This window comes from Uranotaenia lowii, chromosome 2 (assembly GCF_029784155.1).
Source record: "Uranotaenia lowii strain MFRU-FL chromosome 2, ASM2978415v1, whole genome shotgun sequence".
NCBI classification, from domain to species: Eukaryota; Metazoa; Arthropoda; class Insecta; order Diptera; family Culicidae; genus Uranotaenia; species Uranotaenia lowii.
In genome coordinates, this window is record NC_073692.1 from 315,077,472 (window position 1) to 315,099,840 (window position 22,369).

Below are 22,369 nucleotides of genomic sequence, written 5' to 3' on the forward strand. Positions count from 1 at the left end.
TTACCTTTGGGATAATCGAGTGAAGCCATCGACCCAACTCATCTTCGTTCCATTTGCGCTGCCAGTTGACAATAGCGAAGTGGCTTTGGCTTTGGCTTGTTGACCTTCTTTCGGATCTGATTTGAAGGTCTTGCTTCGGCGACCTTCTCTTTACAATATTGCCGAGCCTATTCTTCCTGATGATGCGGATGAAGCTACAATGCCCAAAAAGCCTACGGCTTATGACTACATACTGATAGCGGATACCTCATTGTTACACCCAAAATTCAGCCTCTGTGCCAATGGCGTGTAGTCAATTACATAGCATCATTGGTACAAGAAGATAACGCGATCGGTGCTGATTCGATTTGCTCCCACCGGCATTAATCTCCCAAGCTAACCGAATTGCGTATGTCTGAAAGAAACAAAATAAAAACGCTTTCACGTCCCTCCCTATCGCATCACAAGACGAAGAAGGATGGAAATAAATACCGGCCAACACCAGGCAGCCAGCGAACCGAGCACTGTGCGTGTGAATGTAGCAAAAGCAACAACAAAAACATCCTTCTAATTCAATCCCTTCAATCCACCGGCAAACAACCACGGCCAAGCTGTGCGTGTGTATGCAGTAAAAGCAACAACAAAAAAAACATTCCTTCAATTCAATTCGCCGGCAAACAACCACGGCTAAGCTGTGCGTGTGTACGTAGCAAAAGCAACAAGAATATATTTCTTCAATTCACCGGCAAACAAGCACCGGCCAAGCTGCCCGGCTTTAGCAGCTGTGTATATGTAGCGTGTGTATGTAATAGCAGGCAGTAAGCAAAGCACAGTTCTCATTCAATGGGTTTCCCGTTTCCTCCACTCCCGTTCCCTTTCCCGTTTCCATCGCAAGACAAATGAATACCTTGAAAGGAGGCCAAACGCCGGGAAGCCACTGTCGTGCGTTTCTTTTGTGATTGATCGGTGGCAGAATGCCTATGACAAATATCCCTCTTCCTGCATGAAGCTCAAATAGTTCACTGGTTAAGATGTCGGTCTGGCAAGACCATTTGGTTAATGATATGAGTTTCGATTCTCCCTACGGGCGCTGTGGTTTATATTTTTATTTTCTTGTTTCTGGGATGAACTATCCAATAGGAACGAAATCCCATAAAATGTTTTTCTTGTTTTGCTTGAATGTAGTGGTCATGCATCATTTTAGTTGGGAGCCGAGTCCTTATGCCAGTTACGGTTTTTCAAACATATCATCTTCGGCACAGTGCACATTTCAGCGCATTATCGGCACAGAGATGTGCTAAATAGGCATTGGATTTTGCAACCTCTTCTATGGGTGTAGTATGCAGTGCATAAGGCGGACTAAATCAAGGCGAAAGGTCGTTCGCTGTGTATCGGTTTCGAAAAAGGCTTTCAAATAGGTTGTAGTCTACAAAAATAGACTAACTAAGTGGCAGATCGCATATCAAACACCGGCTTCGTGTTTAAGCTGAACAAGATGGTTTACTTTTGTTGTGCAGTTGAGCAGTTGCGTCTCATTCTCTGTAATACGGAAGACGAATATATCGCGCTTGGTGATGGCCTACAGAAGGTTAAGTATGCTCATGACTAATGAACCAAGTAGTCAATGTGCTTAATGATCTCTCATCTACAGCCAACCAGGTGCTACCGGTTGATGGCGTACGTACAAAAATCATTTTGTTGTCGAGATGTAGATGGTCTCCAGCTGCAATGAACTAGCTAAGTGCCTTACATGTAACGATTACGTTACAGATTGTGTGAGTTGTACCACAGAGAACAGACGTACAAGCTCGAACAAAAAATCTTTAAAAAAGTGTGTAAAATTTCAAATGCTGACACCCAAAAAATACGTTGAAAATTGACTTGAAACAGTGCCATCTATTGCGCCGTTCAAAATCAAATTTTCACAGTTCTCTTTGGTGTATTCGGAGACATCTGGTGATTAAGCTTAAAAGGAAAAATTGGTTAAAATGTTCGTTGGAAATTTTACACAAGTTTCGTGAAATAGCTTGAACGTCTGTTCTCTGTGGTTGTACTGTCTTCCTGAATGCGGTGACGCGTCTATAGCGATCGTCGTAGTCGCTGTTCACGCTGTCGAGACCCTGAAAGCTGTTCTTATGGTTCCTCTACACATGGTCATCGATCGGTAACGGAAATAGAATCCTCTAACGGAAATAAAGTGATCTCATGTCGATATTTTTTTTAGTGGAGTACGTCTGATTCTACCAATGAAAGTTAATGCTTAATCTACTGGGTAGGGAATCTTAGGCGTACCTCTCGTGGACAAGTAAATAGAAAGTGACTCTCGAGTCTCTCGGGCGAGTCAGTTGAGTGGTGATGAAAAGTTTCGGCATGTGCTGTGATAGACACGAATCTAGGGGAGGGGACACTCAGTCGGTACACGATAGGCAAAAGTGGCGTTTTTAAGTCTCGAGTTATTACGAAGAGAGGAGAGTTTAAGCCTTGACTCGTTTAGGGGACAGTTTGTAAATAAGGTTTTACCGTGGAGCGCTCTAACGCAAGAATGGCATTTCGCTTCGTAGTGAAGTTTCATCGTGGTTGTTCAGTCCGACCAGTCGACTGAAGTTCTAGGCGGTTCCATCTGGCACTAGCATATGCTTGTGCGTTTGCTCGCCAGTCTATCTAAGGGCGCATTCTATTGTGCGCCTGGAGTTATTCGTTATAAGACCGCGAGACAGTCAAGATGGGACGGTAGTATAAATAGTGTTTATTGTTTTAGTGTCAAGTTAGAGAAAATAAAATAGTATGTGAGCCGAGAAAAGGCTACTTGTTGCTTCTTCTGGTGCTTCGCTCCGACGCCTTGCACAATCGGCTCTTCTCAGAGCCCCTCCATCTGAAAGAGTTTGGATCAACCAGGCGATCGAGATCCCCTCGAGCCTCGGCCGCCAAGCAGCGTCTGACTCGATGACTGACTGATGAGACAACCATGCGTGGTTGTCTCTTGAAGTCCAATCCCACGGTACCATGACTACCGACGCGTAGTATCTGAGTAGAACGCGCCACCTGTGACGGGGGCTGCGGGGATAAGACATCACCTTCTCCGCAATCGAACTCGTAGGGAGAAGAGTATTCGCGGAATACTATCGGGATTCATCTAAGTCGTAACCGAAAAAGACCCGAACGTGTTCTGTGACAGGCGCGAGTATAGGATAACCTGCTATTGATTCGGTACACGGCGAGCATAACGCCTAGAGTTGCCAGCCTCAAAGTTGCCAGCCAAAGGAAGGTGGAAGACCGGATCATGGTCGGAGAAGAAGTCCCCGCTTAGCAAGGGTCCTTCGAGTAGTGTGCATCCGATCCTATCAGTAAAGCATACAAAGATAAGACTCTACCTTCTGCGTATGCTGAGCTGCTAAGTACGTCTCATACGTTGTGTAGGATACCTCCACTGTCGTGGAGTATCCGAGTAGAACGTGCTCCCTACTCGACGGAAGCTACGGGGATAAGACTTGACCTTCTTCGCAGTCGAACTCGTAGGAAGAAGAGTATTTACGCTGCGGAATACTCTCGGATAAAGTGACTTCACGTCGTCGGCGGGTGAGTCACTCGAGTCGGTGTAGGATGACGTTCGCGCCGGGAGCCATCTGAGTAGTTTTGTAAAGCCCCGGATGTGGACTGTAACAGGCACGTGTCCAGGATAAACTGCTCTCGGTCGGCACACGAACGGGCACAGAAGTGAAGGCCTCGAGTCAAACCACGCAGAACCGAGACCTTAAGTCGTTAGAGGAGAGGTCATTGGTCTCTAGCAGTGGTCTCGAACAGAGGCGGAGCGCAAGATAGTCGTGATAACCAAGCGAGCCTCGAATTAGGAGTAAAGGTCGAACCTGGAGTTGTCAGAGGAGAGTTCCTTATAAATCGTAACAAGAGGAGTTTTGACTTACGAGCAAACCGATGAGCGCAGAAGCGCGGACTTGATCTCCCATCACGGGTATATCCTTCGTTGCAGGTCCGGATGGAAATTACGGCCAGAGGCTCTAGGTGGACTTTATGGCGTAGGGATTCATAGTATCTAGAGTCGACCTATTACACCCATGGACCTAGAGTGGCATATTGGGGAGACGCGGTGGCTCGTCGTTCCTTGGAAAGCAATCCGCAAAAAAGATGCCACCTGGATGATCAACTAATAAAAAAGTCCAATCCAACGAGGGGAGTGGTTCATCAGCGGTAGTTTTCCCAAGCGCTCACATCGATCCGGCCTTGGCCTCCAGGCAGACAGTCTGCGGACCTACCTCCACTGTTTGATAACCACCAGAGGTTTTCAAAGCTCAATCCCAGAAGGGGAAAGAACAAGCAGTAGTAATTTTGCCAAACGCTGCATCACAGTCCACATGGTTGTTCATGGCCCAACAGTGGTTCTAGGCATTGTTGCCGAATGGAATTATGTGTTTTGGCGAAAAAAAAAAATATCAGAGATTTTACGCAAACAATCTGTAATAGTTTTCTGTGAAGCTGTTTCCATTGATATTCTGTGAAATTAAAGATTTGAAAACCAAATTGCGCATTCCCCTGTGTTCCTTTTGTATTATAACTTTTTAGATTTGTCTATGCGAAACTATTCTTTAGGGTTCCTGGAAATTTATTATGAAATTTATCTAAAATCAAAAGCAAACGCAGTCGGATATTAACGTGTGTTTGCCAAGAAACCTCTATCCAGAAGATTTATTTGTACCGAATCCTTTTAACCAAAATTGTAAACAATTTCGGTTCTCGCTCGTTTGACAGAGCTCGAACCTAACGAATAATTAGTCAGAAGACACCCTTTCCTCTAATTTTCTCCAGACAGATAAATCCCATAATTCATTGGATGGAAACGAAAGTCGACAAAATTAAAGTAAAAGAACAAAAAGAGATACCGGAACGTCGAAGGGCACCTCTTTCCGGTAGGTAATTTCTGTGATCTTTTTGAACCGGTTTCAACATTTTCTCACCATGGTTGATGTCACTTAGCATAAACCGTCCCAAGTGGATTTGGATTTTTCTTCTCCTCTCTCTCTCTTTCTCTCTCTAGTAAATCAGCGGGAAAACGTTGACAAGGAAGATAAACAAACCGTAAGTCAGGCGGGCAGGGGGAAGTAAAATTAAAACGTCACACGTGCGCTCGGATTTAAAGTTAAGTAACCGAGGCGTACTTCCCGTGCTGCTGCCGCGGCTCGGGAATTATACTGTTATATTTGGCATTGATCGGATGCGTTTGTCGTACCTACTTAGGTGTTGGAGAAATTTCTTAGGGAGGACGCTTCGAAATTTCAGTTTCGGAAGAGAGTCAAGTGTTCTGGATAGTTTTTTTTTTTGCTGAAAAACGACAAATGTTCCTGGCGTTTGAAATTAGGAAGGTAGAACGTTGAGTTCCTGCTTGAGGTTCAGCATTCTCAATGGTAGAAAACCAACCTCTCAAAATGAGTTAATTTTAATTAAAATTGACAAAATAGATTAATAATTAAAAAACAGCGAAACCACTTATATTACCACTGACAAAACTACTATGAAGCGTGTTTACCAGTAAAGATTGAAACCTAACATCGGTGATTGAATCTAATTGTCTGATGAACTCTGATCACAACTGTAATTTGTGCATCTTCTATTCATATAAAGCTATACCCACGAATTGCATCACCAATTGCCAACAATTATCTACCATAAGTTGTATTTACCGGTAATTAACCTTATGCTTTTTTTCTCTTGCCCTCTTCAGGTCGCTTTGATGGCAGCTGGTCTGGTAAGTGTAAACAAAAAAAAAACTATTTACTGTTGCTTAATTATTGCCAAACAAGATGGAAAACAAAACCGAGAGGAATGTAGATGAAAGGAAAACAAATTCCTACCAAAACAATGCTTCATCTGTCTGTTTTCTCCCTCTAGGAAAGTTTTTTTTTCGCTCGACTGTGAATAATCTGTGATATTGATAAATTAAACTTTAGCAAGAGGAAGTTGTGAGCTTGGAAAGACTGAATACCTTAAAGATACACATTATTATAAAATGAGGTGCTATTGGGGTCTGATTAAAACTAGACTAGACATATTCCATGTATAAGATAATTATATGAAATGGCTTTACTTATTTACTTTACTTTACAAACAAGAACAGAAAACCTTTCCAGTTCGGCTGCTGGCAGGGAGCAACACTAGCAATAACAAATTGAAAATGGGCTTGCTGGCAGGAGCAAGAATAACAATAAATGCGTTCCTTGAATGAGATTGGTGAATGCTTGTTTTTGAGATTATTTTAGCTTTACACGACTTGGGGATGAGGGATCGAAAAACGAGGAACCCATTTGAGGAACAGTCAATTGAGTTTGACGGACCAAAAGGCTGCACAGTCACAGCTTCATGCCTCATGACGATGAAATATCTCAACTCTGCTCGAGGGACATCATTAATAAGGCGCTGTCCTCGGAATACCCTTTTCCTTTGTACATCCTCCGCAAAGAAGTTACTGTCGTATACCTGCAGCTTTACTCGTAGATAAGATGTACTCACGAAATCCTCTCGGCTGAATGTCTGGTATTCTCTGTGAAGTTTCACTTTGAGAACCGGATGCCGCAAATGTCCCACGACGAGGATACATTCTTCTCCGGTAAGCGGTGACCATGTTCAGGTTCTTTCTACCCACCTTTCAATGTCCATCCATACATCCCGAATGGTTTACTTTTGCTGCAGAAAAGATCGTAGTTGAGTACGTGGGACCTTTTAAGTCCCATCACATGTATCAGTCCAGATCGTGTTGAATTGTGGTGTCGTACGAGGCCCAAGACCTTCCATTAGCTTGTTAAGTTTGGTTGACTATCTCGCTCTCTCCGTTCATCATCTTTTCTGATTCGTATCAGATCGCGTATGATTTGCGAGAATTCGTCGACTATAGCACGCCACGATTGTTCGTCACAACACAATTCACTCACAAAATTTTCAGCGTTCAACTTGAAAGTTGTTGGCGCCTTGAAATAAGCCTGGGATAGACAACGTCAGGACTCGATTTTCGAAAAAGCTTCTTGTTATCCTGCAGAGGGTATTGGAAACACGCATCCTGTGAAGCGCTTTGACAACAGCTTCCCAGCTAGTATTGTTAAAGGCATTCTTGACGTCGATCGTCACAATGGCACAGTGACGAACGCCTGTCCGCTTCTTTTTATATGCGCGCTTCGCGTACTCTGTCACCATTCGGATGACGTCCACCGTAGATTTCCTTTTCCGAAATGCGAACTGTCTTTCCGACAGTCCACTTTCGCCTTCTGTGTAGATAATAAGTCTGTTGTATATTATCCTCTCCAGTAGCTTTCCAAGAATGTCCAGCACACAAATAGATCTGTACGATAATGAATGCCCTGGGGGTTTCCCAGGTTTCAGTAGTAGCACCAACTTCGCTGGTTTCTACGGATTGAGAAAAGATCACTCGTCGAGACATTTTTGTAGCAGCACTCTGAAAGTATCCGGAATAATCTGTACCGCCACCCTCAGCACCCCATTTGGAATTCCGTCTAGACCAGGGGCGTTGTTTACCGCAAGTTTCTTAGCAATGGCAACAATTCGATGTAGTGGGCTCCTGCGTCGTCCGGATAAGTGGTCACTGCATCGGGCCACGGCTACGGAAAAAGATGTGCAACGAACTCTTTCATTTTTTCCGGACACTTATCGGTTGGCGACCTTGGGCCACCGAACCTCGCCAGTGCAACTCTATAGGCTTGACCTCATGGATTACACACAACGAAAAAAATCTGTAAAATCACATCACATGTGATGTAAATAAAAAGAAGCATCATATATGACGGAATTTTCAGTGCTAGTTGGAAATTACACGCCAGTAAAATTTTGCAACGTGTAAAATAAAAGTGATGTAAAATTTTGCAACGTGTAAAATCAAAATGATGTAAATTATAAAATCACTGAATACTGGAATAAAAACTTTCCAATTGGAATTTGTTTTATTTAATTTATCGTTAATATGATTCAATAATGGAATTTTCTCATTTCCTAATAAAAAATAAAATCTTTCTATAATTAATATAATTCATTTTGCAAAATTTTTTATCTCACAAATTTTGTTTGTCTTTAGGAGTTACATCCATACTTTTATTTTCTTCCCCGAAGTACCGGATCCTAAATATAATAACGTGGAGCCACTTCCAGATCCGCATCAAAGATCTCCAGCAACCAGTAAGCTTAGCTTAGCTTGTTTGACTACTCATATCCACCTTAAATCATTGAATTCGAAATGCTATTTAATTGTTTTAGGGGATGGTAATGCTATTTAATTACGTACTTAAAAAAAAAAGATGATTTTTTTGTTATTTTTTTTATCAGTTCATGCACATTTCGAATTCCATGATCGCTGGCGTGGCTAAGCAGAACAAGTTCCACGTCGCCAATGGTTGCTACTCCGTGATTAATCGAGGCCATCAATTTTGCACAAAGTCCAAAAGAATGGTGCTTGGGATTAGCAGTTCATTCTCAATGTACAAAACTCATGCTCTCCGTTTTTGAAATGATTAATAACGGCGCCGGCCACGTCCTAGTAGTCAATGGGGAAAAAGGAAGGAATGTTAGTTTGATACTCTTTAGGTTCAACTAGCAACTTCATGCTCCTGCATACTCCAAAAATAATTTTGAAATAGTCAGAACCAGAAATAAGTAAGTATCACCAACTATGGAAACCGTCTGTACGTCTGCGAATCTATATTCAAGTATCAAAGGAAGGGGTTGTGTTAGTTAGAAAAAGGTAAAGATCAGGATCCATTTTGGTCAATGGTGCGATCGTATTTTCCTACACCTTCTATGCTCCTAGACATTTCATAAGGAAACTTCTACGAGGCATTCGATAAATGTTAAATATAGATATATTGAGTTAGGTATTGGAAGAAAATTATTACCATCCACATTTCATTCCTATCAAACTAGCTTTTTTTCCCTAACAGTGATCCCTGTTCAATCAAAGAATTATTAAAAGGTTTCTATGGTTGAAAAAACAATATTTTGAATTGAATGTATTTTTCATAATTTGTCGACAAAAACTTCTCAAACTATTTTTCGCGATTAATACCATTTTGAAAATTCTTCAATTCTTTCTTCTCCTTGCCTCTTTTTGAGCTTCATTGCTTGTACAAAGTAATGTTCAAATTGTTACTACTTTTGAAAAGATCTGATATTTTTTCGATTTACCAATTCGAGTAGCTACTAATCAATCGGAACATTTTATTATTTTTAAATGCTGGATATTTTGAGAAAAACAAAACGCGACCTTTTAAAATTAACTTGAAATAACATGGAAACAGTATTTTTAAGTGATTGAAATTTACTTGTAGAACGAAGGAATCAATCTGATGAACATATACGAATTTGGACAATAATGAATGATTCATCGTAACAGAATCATTATAGAATGATGAGATAAATGGAGAATAAACAGCAGATTATTTCGACATATGAAAAGAAAAAAAAGTAACACACATGTCATGATCTAATTAATATAGCAGATGATAATATCAAAAAGTTTAAGCAATCTTGCCTGTCACAAAAAAAAATATTCTTAAGATTTACAATATGAGTAACAAGAGCAACTTATATTCAGATGATAGGTTTTTTAAGTGATTATTAAAAAAATAATATTTCAATTAGGAATAAGAACAATTAACTCAAGTCTTTTTATTTGCCATTCTATTAATATTTCTTACTCTTTGTGAATATCAAACATGGAGCATCGTGTTTCATGTAAAATATAAGCCACGCTTTGTTTTCATAGAAAAAGTAGTACATTTCAAACAAAAATACGACACGAAAATTTATAATAGTTAAAAGTATGATATTAAGAAACAGTTGATTTAAAAAAGGTAATCAATTCGAAATTAAAATAGCAAATTATTCCGAAAAATAAAACTGCAAGATGCAGGAACGTAGAGGCTGAAAAGTTTGTAGATAGAAAAAACTTTTTTTTTGTACATCAATCGCCAAAATTTACAGGACGCGTTATTAATTTTTTTTTATTATTTTATATTTTAGATCTGTAAACTATTTTGATAACTTCACGCAAAGATCGTTCCTTTCGAAGGAATCCTACTCGTAAAATTTATTCGAAACATTAAACATTGGTAATGAATTTTGAAAAGGGCCAATGCGCAAAATGTAAACAAATCGAGTTATTAGCCAAGTGAAATAGTTCGTTCGAAGAGCTGCATCGTGATCTTAAAAAGTAATTTGAAAGATATTTGGTTTACTAGATATATTAAAAAAAAATTCTTCAATGCTGGGAGCTTATGGAGCAGTCAAACTTTGAACGCGTTATTCTCGAAACAGTGATCTTAACGCATTCACCGTATTCTAAATTCGATACCGAAATATCCCCTCAATCAAGTCAAGGCAATTTCAAAAAACTACTTTTTTTTAATTTGAATTATACAACTCCGTTTCTAGATTTTGAGTAGATTTATAGTTATTGAGTTTGATAAACTGATAAAGTACTTTTTAAAACCTGCACCTGACCGAAAGATTCAATATTGTTGTAGTCCAATGAATAAAGTACTCTGAAAACTGTAAAACCTAAAATAATCGTGGATACGTATAATGAGTATTGTTTCCAAATTCTCCTTTACGTCGGACTTCAAAAATGAAAATTGATTTAAATTACGTAGTGGTAGATATCTGCTTCTTGATAAATTGAAAACTAAGTGCAATTATTTCGGTTTCTGCCCGCCTGTTTTCAAATAAAATATTATGACAATTTCATTGCATTTATTGGGGGTGGCTCCTAAAGTTTAAGAGTTGATTCAAAACTACAAAAAAAAACACAAACACACACACACACACACACACACACACACACACACACACACACACACACACACACACACACACACACACACACACACACACACACACACACACACGCGCGCGCGCATCTTTCTCATCACATTATCTAATCAAAGAATTACACTTAGCTTTTTGATACATCAGGCAGAATTACAATCAGCTGATTGACCACGCCACCATCAACTAAAATTTACACATTTGTGTTTAATATCACTCATCATAGTATTATAAAACCAGCAATGGATTACGTTTTTCAATGTTGAAAGCCGCAAATGAATTTTAAATAAGATTAAGTGTCTCCTATACCAATATCAATTACTGTAATAAAAACAAAATCTACTCAGCTGCGATGTGGAAGATCCGTTTTCAAAAATCCGTAGTAGGTAATAACTCAAACACCAGTCAATTAGAAAGCACTCGGTGCGATGTTATCCCTACTGAGCAAAACAAGCAAACATATGACGCTAATCGAAGATCAGTAATACACAGAAATGCAACTATTTCACGCACCAGATGTCAGTTTAAGGTTTGGAGCTTCTCTATTAGCTTCATTAACGCTATCTGGATTCATTTTTTTCGTAATTGCGTTCCGGTTCGCGATTGAAAAATGCGTCATCATATAACCTAAGCTGAAAACTGGATACTCGAAAAATGTCAAAATTGACAAGATTTAGATGGTTGTTGGAATGAATTTCGAACAAGAGTAGAAAATTATGTAGAAAGAGCAGGAAGTTAGGTATTAGAAAGTACTTAGCTTGAATGATGATGAAGATTTCCTCAAACGTTTGTCGACCGATTTGTTATTTGGATCCAGCATTACGATGATTTCTCACTGATGTACAAGCAACACTTCCTTCAGCAAGGGTCCAAACCATTTTTAACAAGCGCCATCTGAATTATTTCGCAAAAAGCTCTTCTCGATGCTTAAAAAATAAATGATGTCGAAATGGCGTCATCTGAAGACCAAATTTACAAAACTTCAACTACAAAAAACTTAAAAATAATTAGAAGATTTCCCTCAATTTTGCACTATCCGCGATCAAAAACACTTCATCTATCGATTTCACTTAAATTCTAGAATTCACAATCGCTGGTAACTAAGTAAATTCACTTAAAATTTTCTTCGGAAAGGAGCTCGCCTACACAACAAACCAGTGTTCCCGGACCTCTAAGAATACTCTCAAAGATCTCCAGCAACCAGTAAGATCGATAAACTCACTCGCGGGAAAACTGCTTCAATAAAATATTATAAAATATTATATATGGTGCACGACTTGACTTAACACTTTGTTGACATTTGTGTGTGCCTGTTTTTGACAGTCTGTATTTTTACATGACATTAACGCGTTCAGTGTTTTAAAATATTCATTGAATATTAATTCAATGTCCTATAACATTCCATGTCGTGTAATTTTAAGAAATTTCTATCTCAGTGCTGTTAAGAATTCTTTGTGACCAGAAAAAAGTTGTAAAATTACATCACATATGATGTAAATAAAAAAAAACATCACATATGACGGAATTTTCAGTGCACGTTGAATATTACACGCCTGTAAACATCTACAGGCGTGTGGAATTTGAAAGACATGTAAAATATTAAAGACGTGTAATATTCAATTCGCACTGAAAATTCCATCATATGTGATGCTTCTTTTTATTTACATCATATGTGATGTAAATTTCCATCAAATAATCGCGTTCCGTGTCAAGTAATATTTATGCCATTAGAATTCAGTGCTGTTAAGGATTCAATCTTGTTTTAGTCTGTAAATTTACATTAATAAATCGCGTTCTATGTCATGTAACATTAAAGATTTCCAATTTCAGTGTTGTTAAGGATTCAGATTTTTTTTCTGTGTTATCATCTACACTCTACACACTACCAAAAAAATCTGTAAAATTACATCACATATGATGTAAATAAAAAGAAGCATCATATATGACGGAATATTCAGTGCTAGTTGGAAATTACACGCCAGTAAAATTTTGCAACGTGTAGAATATAAAATGATGTAAAATTTAGCAACGTGTAAAATAAAAATGATGTAAATTATAAAATCACTGAATGTTGGAAGAAAAACTTTCCAATTGGAATTTGTTTTGTTTTATTTATTGTAAATATGATTCAATACTGGAATTTTCACGTCTCTTAATAAAAATAAAACTCATCTATAATTAATATGATTCATTTTATTAAGTGGCAAAAATTTTTTTAACACACATTATATTTTATTTCTTTTAGTTTTTCCGCGAAGTCCCGGATCCAATGTTGAACACCGTGGATCCGCTTCCAGAACCGCATCCCTGTTTTTCGGATATCTCCGGGAACCATCAACACCGATTAACTTACTCGCGCGCGGGGAAAATACTTTGGCGCACGACTTGACTTAACAGTTTTTGTCACATTTGTCTGGTCCTGTTCTTCACAGTTTATAATTTTACGTGACATTATCACTTTCAGTGTATTGTAATACTTCATGCCGTGTAATTTTGAGAAATTTCCAATTCAGTGTTGTTGAGAATTTCGTGTGACCAAAAAAAGTTGTAAAATTACATCACATATGATGTAACGAAAAAGAAGCATCGCATATGATGGAATTTCCAGTGCGAGTTGAATATTACACGTCTGCAATCTTCAACAGACGTGTAAAATTTGAAAGACATGTAAAATATTAAGACGTGTAATATTTAATTCGCACTGAAAATTCCGTCGTATGTGATGCTTCTTTTTATTTACATCATATGTGATGTAAATTTACATCAAATAATCGCGTTCCGTGTCAAGTAATATTTGTGTCATTAGAATTCAGTGCTGTTAAGGATTCAACTGTTTTTATTTTGTAAATTTACATCAATAAATCGCGTTCCATGTCATGTAATAATAAAGGTTTTCAATTTCAGTGTCGTTAAGGATTCAGATTTTTTTTCTGTGTACACACTACCAAAAAAATCTGTAAAATTACATCACATATGATGTAAATAAAAAGAAGCATCATATATGACGGAATATTCAGTGCTAGTTGGAAATTACACGCCAGTAAAATTTTGCAACGTGTAAAATAAAAAATGATGTAAAATTTAGCAACGTGTAAAATAAAAATTATGTAAATTATAAAATCACTGAATGTTGGAAGAAAAACTTTCCAATTGGCATTTGTTTTGTTTTATTTATTGTTAATATGATTCAATACTGGAATTTTCACGTCTGTTAATAAAAATAAAACTCATCTATAATTAATATGATTCATTTTATTAAGCGGCAAAATTTTTTTTAACACACATTATATTTTATTTCTTTTATTTTTTCCGCGAAGTACCGGATCCAATGTTGAACACCGTGGATCCGCTTCCAGAACCGCATCCCTGTTTTTCGGATATCTCTCGGAACCATCAACACCGATTAAATTACTCGCACGCGGGGAAAACAGACTTGACTTAACAGTTTTTGTCACATTTGTCTGGTCTTGTTCTTCACAGTTTATAATTTTACATGACATTATCACGTTCAGTGTATTGTAATATTTCATGTCGTGTAATTTTGAGAAATTTCCAATTCAGTGTTGTTGAGAATTTCGTGTGACCAAAAAAAAATTGTAAAATTACATCACATATGATGTAACGAAAAAGAAGCATCGCATATGATGGAATTTTCAGTGCGAGTTGAATATTACACGTCTGCAATCTTCAACAGACGTGTAAAATTTGAAAGACATGTAAAATATTAAGACGTGTAATATTTAATTCGCACTGAAAATTCCGTCGTATGTGATGCTTCTTTTTATTTACATCATATGTGATGTAAATTTACATTAAATAATCGCGTTCCGTGTCATGTAATATTTGTGTCATTAGAATTCAGTGCTGTTAAGGATTCAACTGTTTTTATTTTGTAAATTTACATCAATAAATCGCGTTCCATGTCATGTAATAATAAAGGTTTTCAATTTCAGTGTCGTTAAGGATTCAGATTTTTTTTCTGTGTAGCATAACGCTCTGTAACAGTTCTCTTGGCTTGTTTTAATAGCTCGCTTAGGTGCAACCCATGAATGACGTCCAATTTGACGGTTATCACTGACGCAGAGACCACCAGGTGAGACGGCATCGATGTTCGCACATTGTCAGGCGGAACGGGTCTTGCCAGTTTAGGTGTCTGAGGGCATATCGAAAGAGGCTGGATAGCCTCGAGGTGCTCGGTACTGTTCTGGTAGAAGGGACACCAGACAACTGATGCGTATTAGAGGATGGAACGAACTATGCTGCAATACAGGCTCTTAAGGCATTACACATCTTCGAAGTCTTCGGCCACTTGGAATAAAAATCCGAGGCTTCCAGAAGCTTTATCGGCGACGTAGTTCGAATTTTTTTTTTCAACCTAAGCTTACGGTCGAGTATTACGTCCTGATTATTGATGAAAGCGTCCATGCAATGCACTCATCTCCTAAATAAGACGTACTCCGCGGAAAAAGGGTGCCGTATCGTGGGAAACTGATGACTGCACATTTACTGCGATTCAGTCTGTTACTCTGGGTCCATGGGTGCAACTGGTCGACTCTAGATACCATGTACCCCTACGCCATAAAGTCCACATGGGGCCTCTGGCCATAATTTCCATCCGGACCTGCAACGAAGGCCATGATGGGAGACCTAGTCCGCGCTTCTGCGCTCATCGGCTTACTCGACTTACTTCAGCATATATATTTACCTTGCTTCTTGTTACGATTAAAGACTAAGGACCGTTCCTCTGACGACTCGAGGTCCGACCTTTACTCGTAACTCGAGGCTTGCTTGGTTACCACGACTATCGTGCGCTCCGCCTCTGTTTGAGACCACTGCTAGACACCAATGACTTCTCCTCTTACGACTTGAGGTATTGGCTCCGCTTGGTTTGGGTGGAGAGCAGCTTATCCTGGACACAAGCCTGTCACGTCCGGTTATTTATGAATCTGCTCGGATGATTCCCTGCGAAGACGTCATCCTACTCGCCTCGAGTGACTCACCCGCCAACGACGTGAAGTCACTCTATCCAAGAGTATTCCGCGGCGTGAATACTTTTCTCCCTACGAGTTTGACTGCGAAGAAGGTAAAGTCTTATCCCCGCAGCTTCCGTCGTAGGGAGCGCGTTTAACCTCGGATACTCCGCGGCGGTGGAGGTATCTTACACAACGGCATGCTGCAGAAGGTAAAGTCTTATCTTTGTATGCTTTACTACTAGGTTTGGACGCACACTACACAGATGCTCCCCAGCGAAGGAGTCATCCTACACTGGTCGCGGACTGGTGGGGTTCGTGTCTGGTCCGCAGGCGGCAAGCATGTTAGCGCGTACCCCTTCGAACCTCGGACAGTTGAAAACTACGTGCTCTGGTTTTTCAACTGTGTCACGGCAGGTTGGGCAGAATGGCGAGGCCACACGTCCAAACAGAATGGTGGTACTGCATGAAGCATCCGTGACCAGCCAACAACTACGTCATGCAGAAATCCACCTCTCCATGTTTCTTGACCATCCAAAATTCGACGTTAGTGATCAAGCGATGGGTCCACCGGCCGCGCACCAAACCTTACTTTTATTATTAGTTGTTGACCCAGATGGTAAATCCATTTACGGATTGCATTCCAAGGTGCGGCGAGCCACCGCGTCCCCTCAGTTTGCTTCTCTGGGTTCATGAGTGCAATTGGACGACTCATGGTACAACCCTAAGGAACACTGTACCCTCTACAGCATAAAGTCCACTTGGGGCCACTGACCTTTCTTCCCATCTCGAACTGTTTGACACACTTTGCTCCAACAGTGGGAGGTCAATTCGCGCTAGTGCACTCCAAGGCAATACTCGTTTCCAAATCCTCTGTCAGCAATACCTCATTCTAACACAACTCGAGTTAGGACCCGACATCTCATCGTGTGAATGAGGTCCCCATGTAGCGCAACTACAAGCTTTGTGGATCTAGTCTAGGTAGTCCAGGAACACAAAGCGAGTTGTCGACGACACTTTCTCTGTTCGAACACGCAGGTCAGGGGGGGTAAGCCTCCTAAGCCACGTGTAGGACTCAGACGCCTCCGAACTCACAAGTAGTGTTGACTTAAGTCACCACTCAGCGCAACTACTCCAAGCGCAGATCGAGCTGTAGACCGCCCTCATCAGGTCGCACTCGCGGTTCGGGCGCATCAATTCCCGAAGCGCGTGTCGAACCCTGACACCTCCGACTTAAACTGTGCCTCTCTGACACTGACGTGTAAAACACGTCCCTAAGTGATCGGCCCACCATTGGCCACCACTTTGCGCATCTACTCGTTTTGCGAGTCGGGTCTATACCCACCGAAACGCAAAACGAGTTGGCGATCGCTCTCCCTCCGGTCACGTCCGCATTTCAGGGCCATGACCCCCCGAAAGCGTGTTGAACCCTCATCCTTACACCCGAGTTCTGGTACCTAAGTACTCGGGTGCACCACTTCTTCCGCGCGAGTTTGGCAGACCCGTTGACGGCCTCTAGTGGGTTTAGTGAGAGTTCTCTTGGCCGTACATCTGCAATATGCCGGACTTGCGGACACGTTTCCATTCTGCACTACGGGAAGGCGGAACTACGTCGCAGAGCACGTCACACCAGTATGCAAATGTTATGGTGTAAACAAGTTTAAGATTATCAGCATAACAAAGTTTTGGTCCGTTGAGGAGTGAGAGCACATCGTTAAAATAGATTAAGAATATAATCGGTCCTGGGTGACTACCTTGGGGCACACAGGAGAAGGCAGAGGACTGGCTTAAGAGTGAGTCTCCTATAAGAACAGCCAATATACGTCCAGTTAAGTAACTGTGGAACCAGCCAAGTAAAGGTCCAATGAATCCTAAGCAGCTAAGTTTTCCGATTGCAATATTGTGGTTCACTTTGTGAAATGCACCGACAACTAACCGGGCCTGTAGAACGGGAGTTTTGGGCTTTGCCGCTGCTTTAGATATGACATAATCATCCTCTACTACAATCGCGCTTATCATTCTTGAATCAGTTCGTTGCACAGTTCGTCTACCTTGCATAACCTCATTCCGGAAATTGACCTTTGTGGTTACCGCTGAAAACCTAAGAATTTCCTCTAACAATATTTTGTAAACATTGTGCGATCACCTGCCTGGGTCCTTCTGATATTTTAAATGGTCTCAACCAAGTCGGCCAGCTTGAAATCCTATTTCATCTGCTGCAGGACGTCGAGTAGAGTAGAACTTTTCATTTCAACATTTACAATTTGCATATCGGCAGAGCATAATATACGTCTTTAGGCTTCCTGTTGTTTTGAAAACCTAAAATAGTTAGAAATAACAATAAATCTGAAAGTATATGTTACATTTGATATCCCTAGTATATACCAATAATGCCATCTGTCTGCAATTAGCGACCTTCCACGTGTAGACCCTATATTATATTTGAACGCATTGGTACATCAAGCCTATCTATCAAAAACTATCCAACTTCCCACGACAGAAATACATTACATCATAAACCATCCGCTTTTACGAGCAGCAGCGTCCCTTTGCCGCCTTTCAACGACGAAATTCGTTCACTGTGTCAAATCTCGATGTTGTTATTGTTTCTAAACAGGAAAGTGGGTTCTCCTCCAAAGATAACCGCCACTGTGTCTAAAACGAAAAATCATGTACCGCCTCCGTTTGGCGGCTCTGGTTGCAACATCACTCCCGGTCGTGTGTAACATCCGATAAGTGTAACAAAAAGTGGTGCATGTGTTTTTTTGCCTCTCATAGAAAATACCTTTTAAAAAGTGCATTAACAGTACACAGTAGAGTTTTGATATTAAACGAGAGTATTTTCTCAGGCTTAGCTTACATTTGAAAGTAGCGATCCAATAGTTCCCCCAAAAAAATGTTAATGTTTCAAAATTCTTAAACAAGATTTTAAGATGTATTCCTCAAAACGCCGCATAATCCTACAACGTGTCATGAGAGTCTTCTGAAATTTTACAACTGTTTACGGAGCACACTTCCTGCGGCAATGCCGATGCACCGCAATCAGGAAAATCCAAGCTGCCAGGTTATGATTTATTTATAACTCCGTGTAGGCGCGTGCCATTTCGCGTTTGGCAGCACTTTTGAATATTCGACAAACAAAGTGGCAGCCAAGCCGTCATCCTTCAGGTGCCATACGGTCTTGGATGGATCTTTTGCATTTGAGCAAACCCAAAAACCAAAAAGAAGCGAAAACAGTCCTCACATCCAACACACGCTAATGACGCTAATGTTAAGGTTGGGCGCAGCGAGTTGTTGTTTGCTTTAATTTGGGCAGATATTTATCAATGTCAGCCAAATAAATCGACGAAACTTAACTCTCTTATTATTTTGATTGCGCGCCGGCAGATGACAGATAAACATGAGCCGCTTTGAATTTTTTTTTCGAAAGTAATCGTGTCAGGAGGAATGTTGTGTGACTTGCGAAAATAATAGGCAATCACATAAACAAATGGTTGAAACGGAAAAAGAATGATGTAAGTACTGATTTATTTTTGACTCAAGCATTCAAATGGATCAAATTTCACAATATGGACTCAGAATCCGAATCCAATATTTTAAAACATCTGTCAGAAGATTTGTGATTGACCTATCAAATCAACTGGGCGTGAAGCTGCGCAATTCTCCTGCGTTTCCAATGGCAACTTTAACCCAATCTCTTGTAGTGTATTAATTGATCTGTCAGGTTTCAATCGAAATTTTTCGAAATGATCTTGATTTACTCCACCATCTTTGCGCTGTATGGCTTCTAGTTGCAATACCACGGAGACGGGACGTTTCAAAACAGCAGATCATCTATTCATGTATGCAATTTTTGTTGCATTTTTCCAGTCTCTTCAGTCAGTCTCTTCAATTCTCTCGCTAATGAGGAAAGTTATTGAACTGGAAAGCGATGGATAGACCGACCAATATGTCCGGGCCGCATTATGTAGGTATGATGCGCCGGCTGTCTAGAGCTCAATACGGTAGCATTCGTTCCTCAATATGCAGATATGGTGGGTAGATGTGCCATATCGGTCGACCGACATATGTAAGTATGTAAGAAGGTTTTTGCACGAAGCGGAGGGCTCTCAAATTTCATATGGTTTGACAGCCAGACTTGCAGCAGCTTACTTATGGCTAGACTTGACTGCACCACAAACGTTCGATACCAACTTTTTTGTATAAGAAAATGGCGATATTTGTTTGGAAAATCTTTTCCAATCTTTTAAAACATATAACTAGAAATTAATTTTTAAAATAGTATTTTTTGTTATTTGAAGATCTACAACATTTACTTGACACTTTTTCCCCATAGTCCCATACTTATAAACGGCTTTGAAAGTAAATTTTTTTTCAACATATTAATATTCAAGAAAAAATGTGTACTACTTTCACTGATTGTATTTGATTTACATTGGGAGGAAGTGATTTCCGACAAATTAACAGCAGTAAGTGTAGGGAAGTTCCAGCAAAAACCAGGGAAAAATGGAATGCAAATAGTTTTGCCTCAAAGTAATGGGACGTACACCATTCGACACCTTATCTAGTGGGGAAGTCATGCGTGTCCAAATCCAAGCGGAACGCATCGGCTGGCCGGGAACTTGTGACTTGCGATGACGAAGCTTCTAAGAGTTGTTCGTGCTGTTTGGCTGTAGCTGGAGATGCGATCATTTGATTGCTTGAACCAAAAGCAACTGTTCTACGGATTCCATATTTAGAATAATTTGTTAACTTCAAAATTTGAGCTATCTCGATTCAACGTTACTTAATCGGCCTTCACATTCAAAGTTTGTTTCGGATTATAGTTTAAATTTTACATTTATATAAAGCAAATATAAAAAATCTAATCGGTTTTGAAAGCAAATATTAAACGTTTTCATCTTGTACCTGATATATTTTGATAAGAAATAAATATTGATGCCTTTTGGTATTGTTACACCTCTAAAAAAAACTCGTTATTAAATTACATGCTGAGGCTCTTTATTATGTGCCCAAAAATCCCTTTAAATGTCTTACATTGAAACAAGACTTTTAAAAATGTCTTTTGATGCTATACTTATTCCTATAAATGGTTTTAAAAAGGGAAAATTTAATGGTCGGTCAGTCTAACCAAATTTGTAAAATCTGGTAGAAATGGAATTTTTTTTGGTAGTTTCGGAATTTCGCTAGTGTCTAGAATGAAAAGGCACGGCCTGAATATTGAATGTCAGTTAGTTTTACTATGATTCTACATTCCAACATAAAATATACATCCCAATATATTACTTGAGAAAGACGACTTTGTTTTTAAACAATTACTTTTTTTTCTGTATGCAACAGGATGAAGAAAAAATTAGGCCAAACTGAAGAATATACAGTAGCGTTCATAAAAAAATTAAATGGCATGGAGCAGCGCACACCCTTCCCACTTTAACACGCTGTCATTTGTTTCAGAGTCATTTTTTTATTCAATATTTCTTCACCAAACTAGCTGTAACTTCGTCATTTTTTTTTTCGCAAAATTTGGATACAAAACTTGGGAACAATCCGGCACGGCACGGTTGCCCGGATTTCTTAAAAAATTTCCCGGATTTAGTCTCTTTTTTGGCAAATCGAACGAAAAAAACGGAATCGTGATGTAATTTTTTTTTATTTATGCCTCCAAAACGAAATTTTTTAGGCAAGTTTTTCAAAACTAATCATGAAAAGTTTTTCGGAAGCCTAAAATGCTATTAAAAACCTGTCAATGAGTTTTGATGACAAATTTTTTTTTTAATATTTTTTTCATGATTTTTGTTGAGTAATGTCGGGGGGTTTGACAAAATTTGCCCGGATATTGCCGGATTTTTGGTCGTCAATTTTTAAATCAATATCCGGATTTTGCCACAACTAAAGCTTAGTTCTTTTAGAAATGGGACAGTTACGAGTGCGTGTATCTCAACAACCATTCGTTTGATCTAAATACTTTCTATGAAGGAAATGAAGGTAATTTTATGATAATTCATGAAAAAAATTGAAAAAAAATATTTATCGTGTTTTGTTAGAAAAAATTCTGCTTTATTCTTGGTACCTCCCATCGGCTAGCGCACACTTTTTTAAGTCATGATTTTGATCAGTTTTTCAAAGTTACACTTCGTCAAATCTGTATTTTAGGTAGCTATATCCTCTATCTTCAATTTCAGATACTTTTGGGTCTAATAATTCTGTTTTAAAAGAAACTGAGGGCAATTTAGTGGATACAGCTGTTTCGAAAATAACAAAACTTGATTATTTTTGAGCTACTTTAAAGCGTTTTAATGAAATTTCTGCTGGAAAAATCTGACAATAACGAAGCAAAACCATCCCGAGATTAAACTTAAAGTATAATCGATTAGTATAGATCGTAAGTTGCGAAGGGTACATACAAGATTGCTCTTTTTAGGCTTTAAAAAACAACAAAATCAAATGTTTTCGTTTTGAAAATTCTTGTTTTTTCCACACGAGCAGAATTTTGGCAAATCAATATTTTATACAAAACATCCAGTAGATTCATACTTTAATATGCTCGGGACCTTGCCACGAGCAGAGATAATATAGGATTCAAACACTGG

The 22,369-nt window shown here is 39.3% G+C and overlaps 1 protein-coding gene across 2 annotated transcripts in view; it reads left to right on the plus strand.

The window, feature by feature from the left end:
* The window catches only part of LOC129747718 (serine/threonine-protein kinase pakG), a 287,373-nt gene that overhangs the window by 115,345 nt on the left and 149,659 nt on the right, over positions 1-22,369 (plus strand). For both annotated transcript variants that reach the window (XM_055742052.1, XM_055742053.1), the window contains exon 3: positions 5,711-5,734. In XM_055742052.1, coding sequence (XP_055598027.1) covers positions 5,711-5,734 — 24 coding nt within the window. The remainder of the gene's footprint in view (positions 1-5,710; positions 5,735-22,369) is intronic.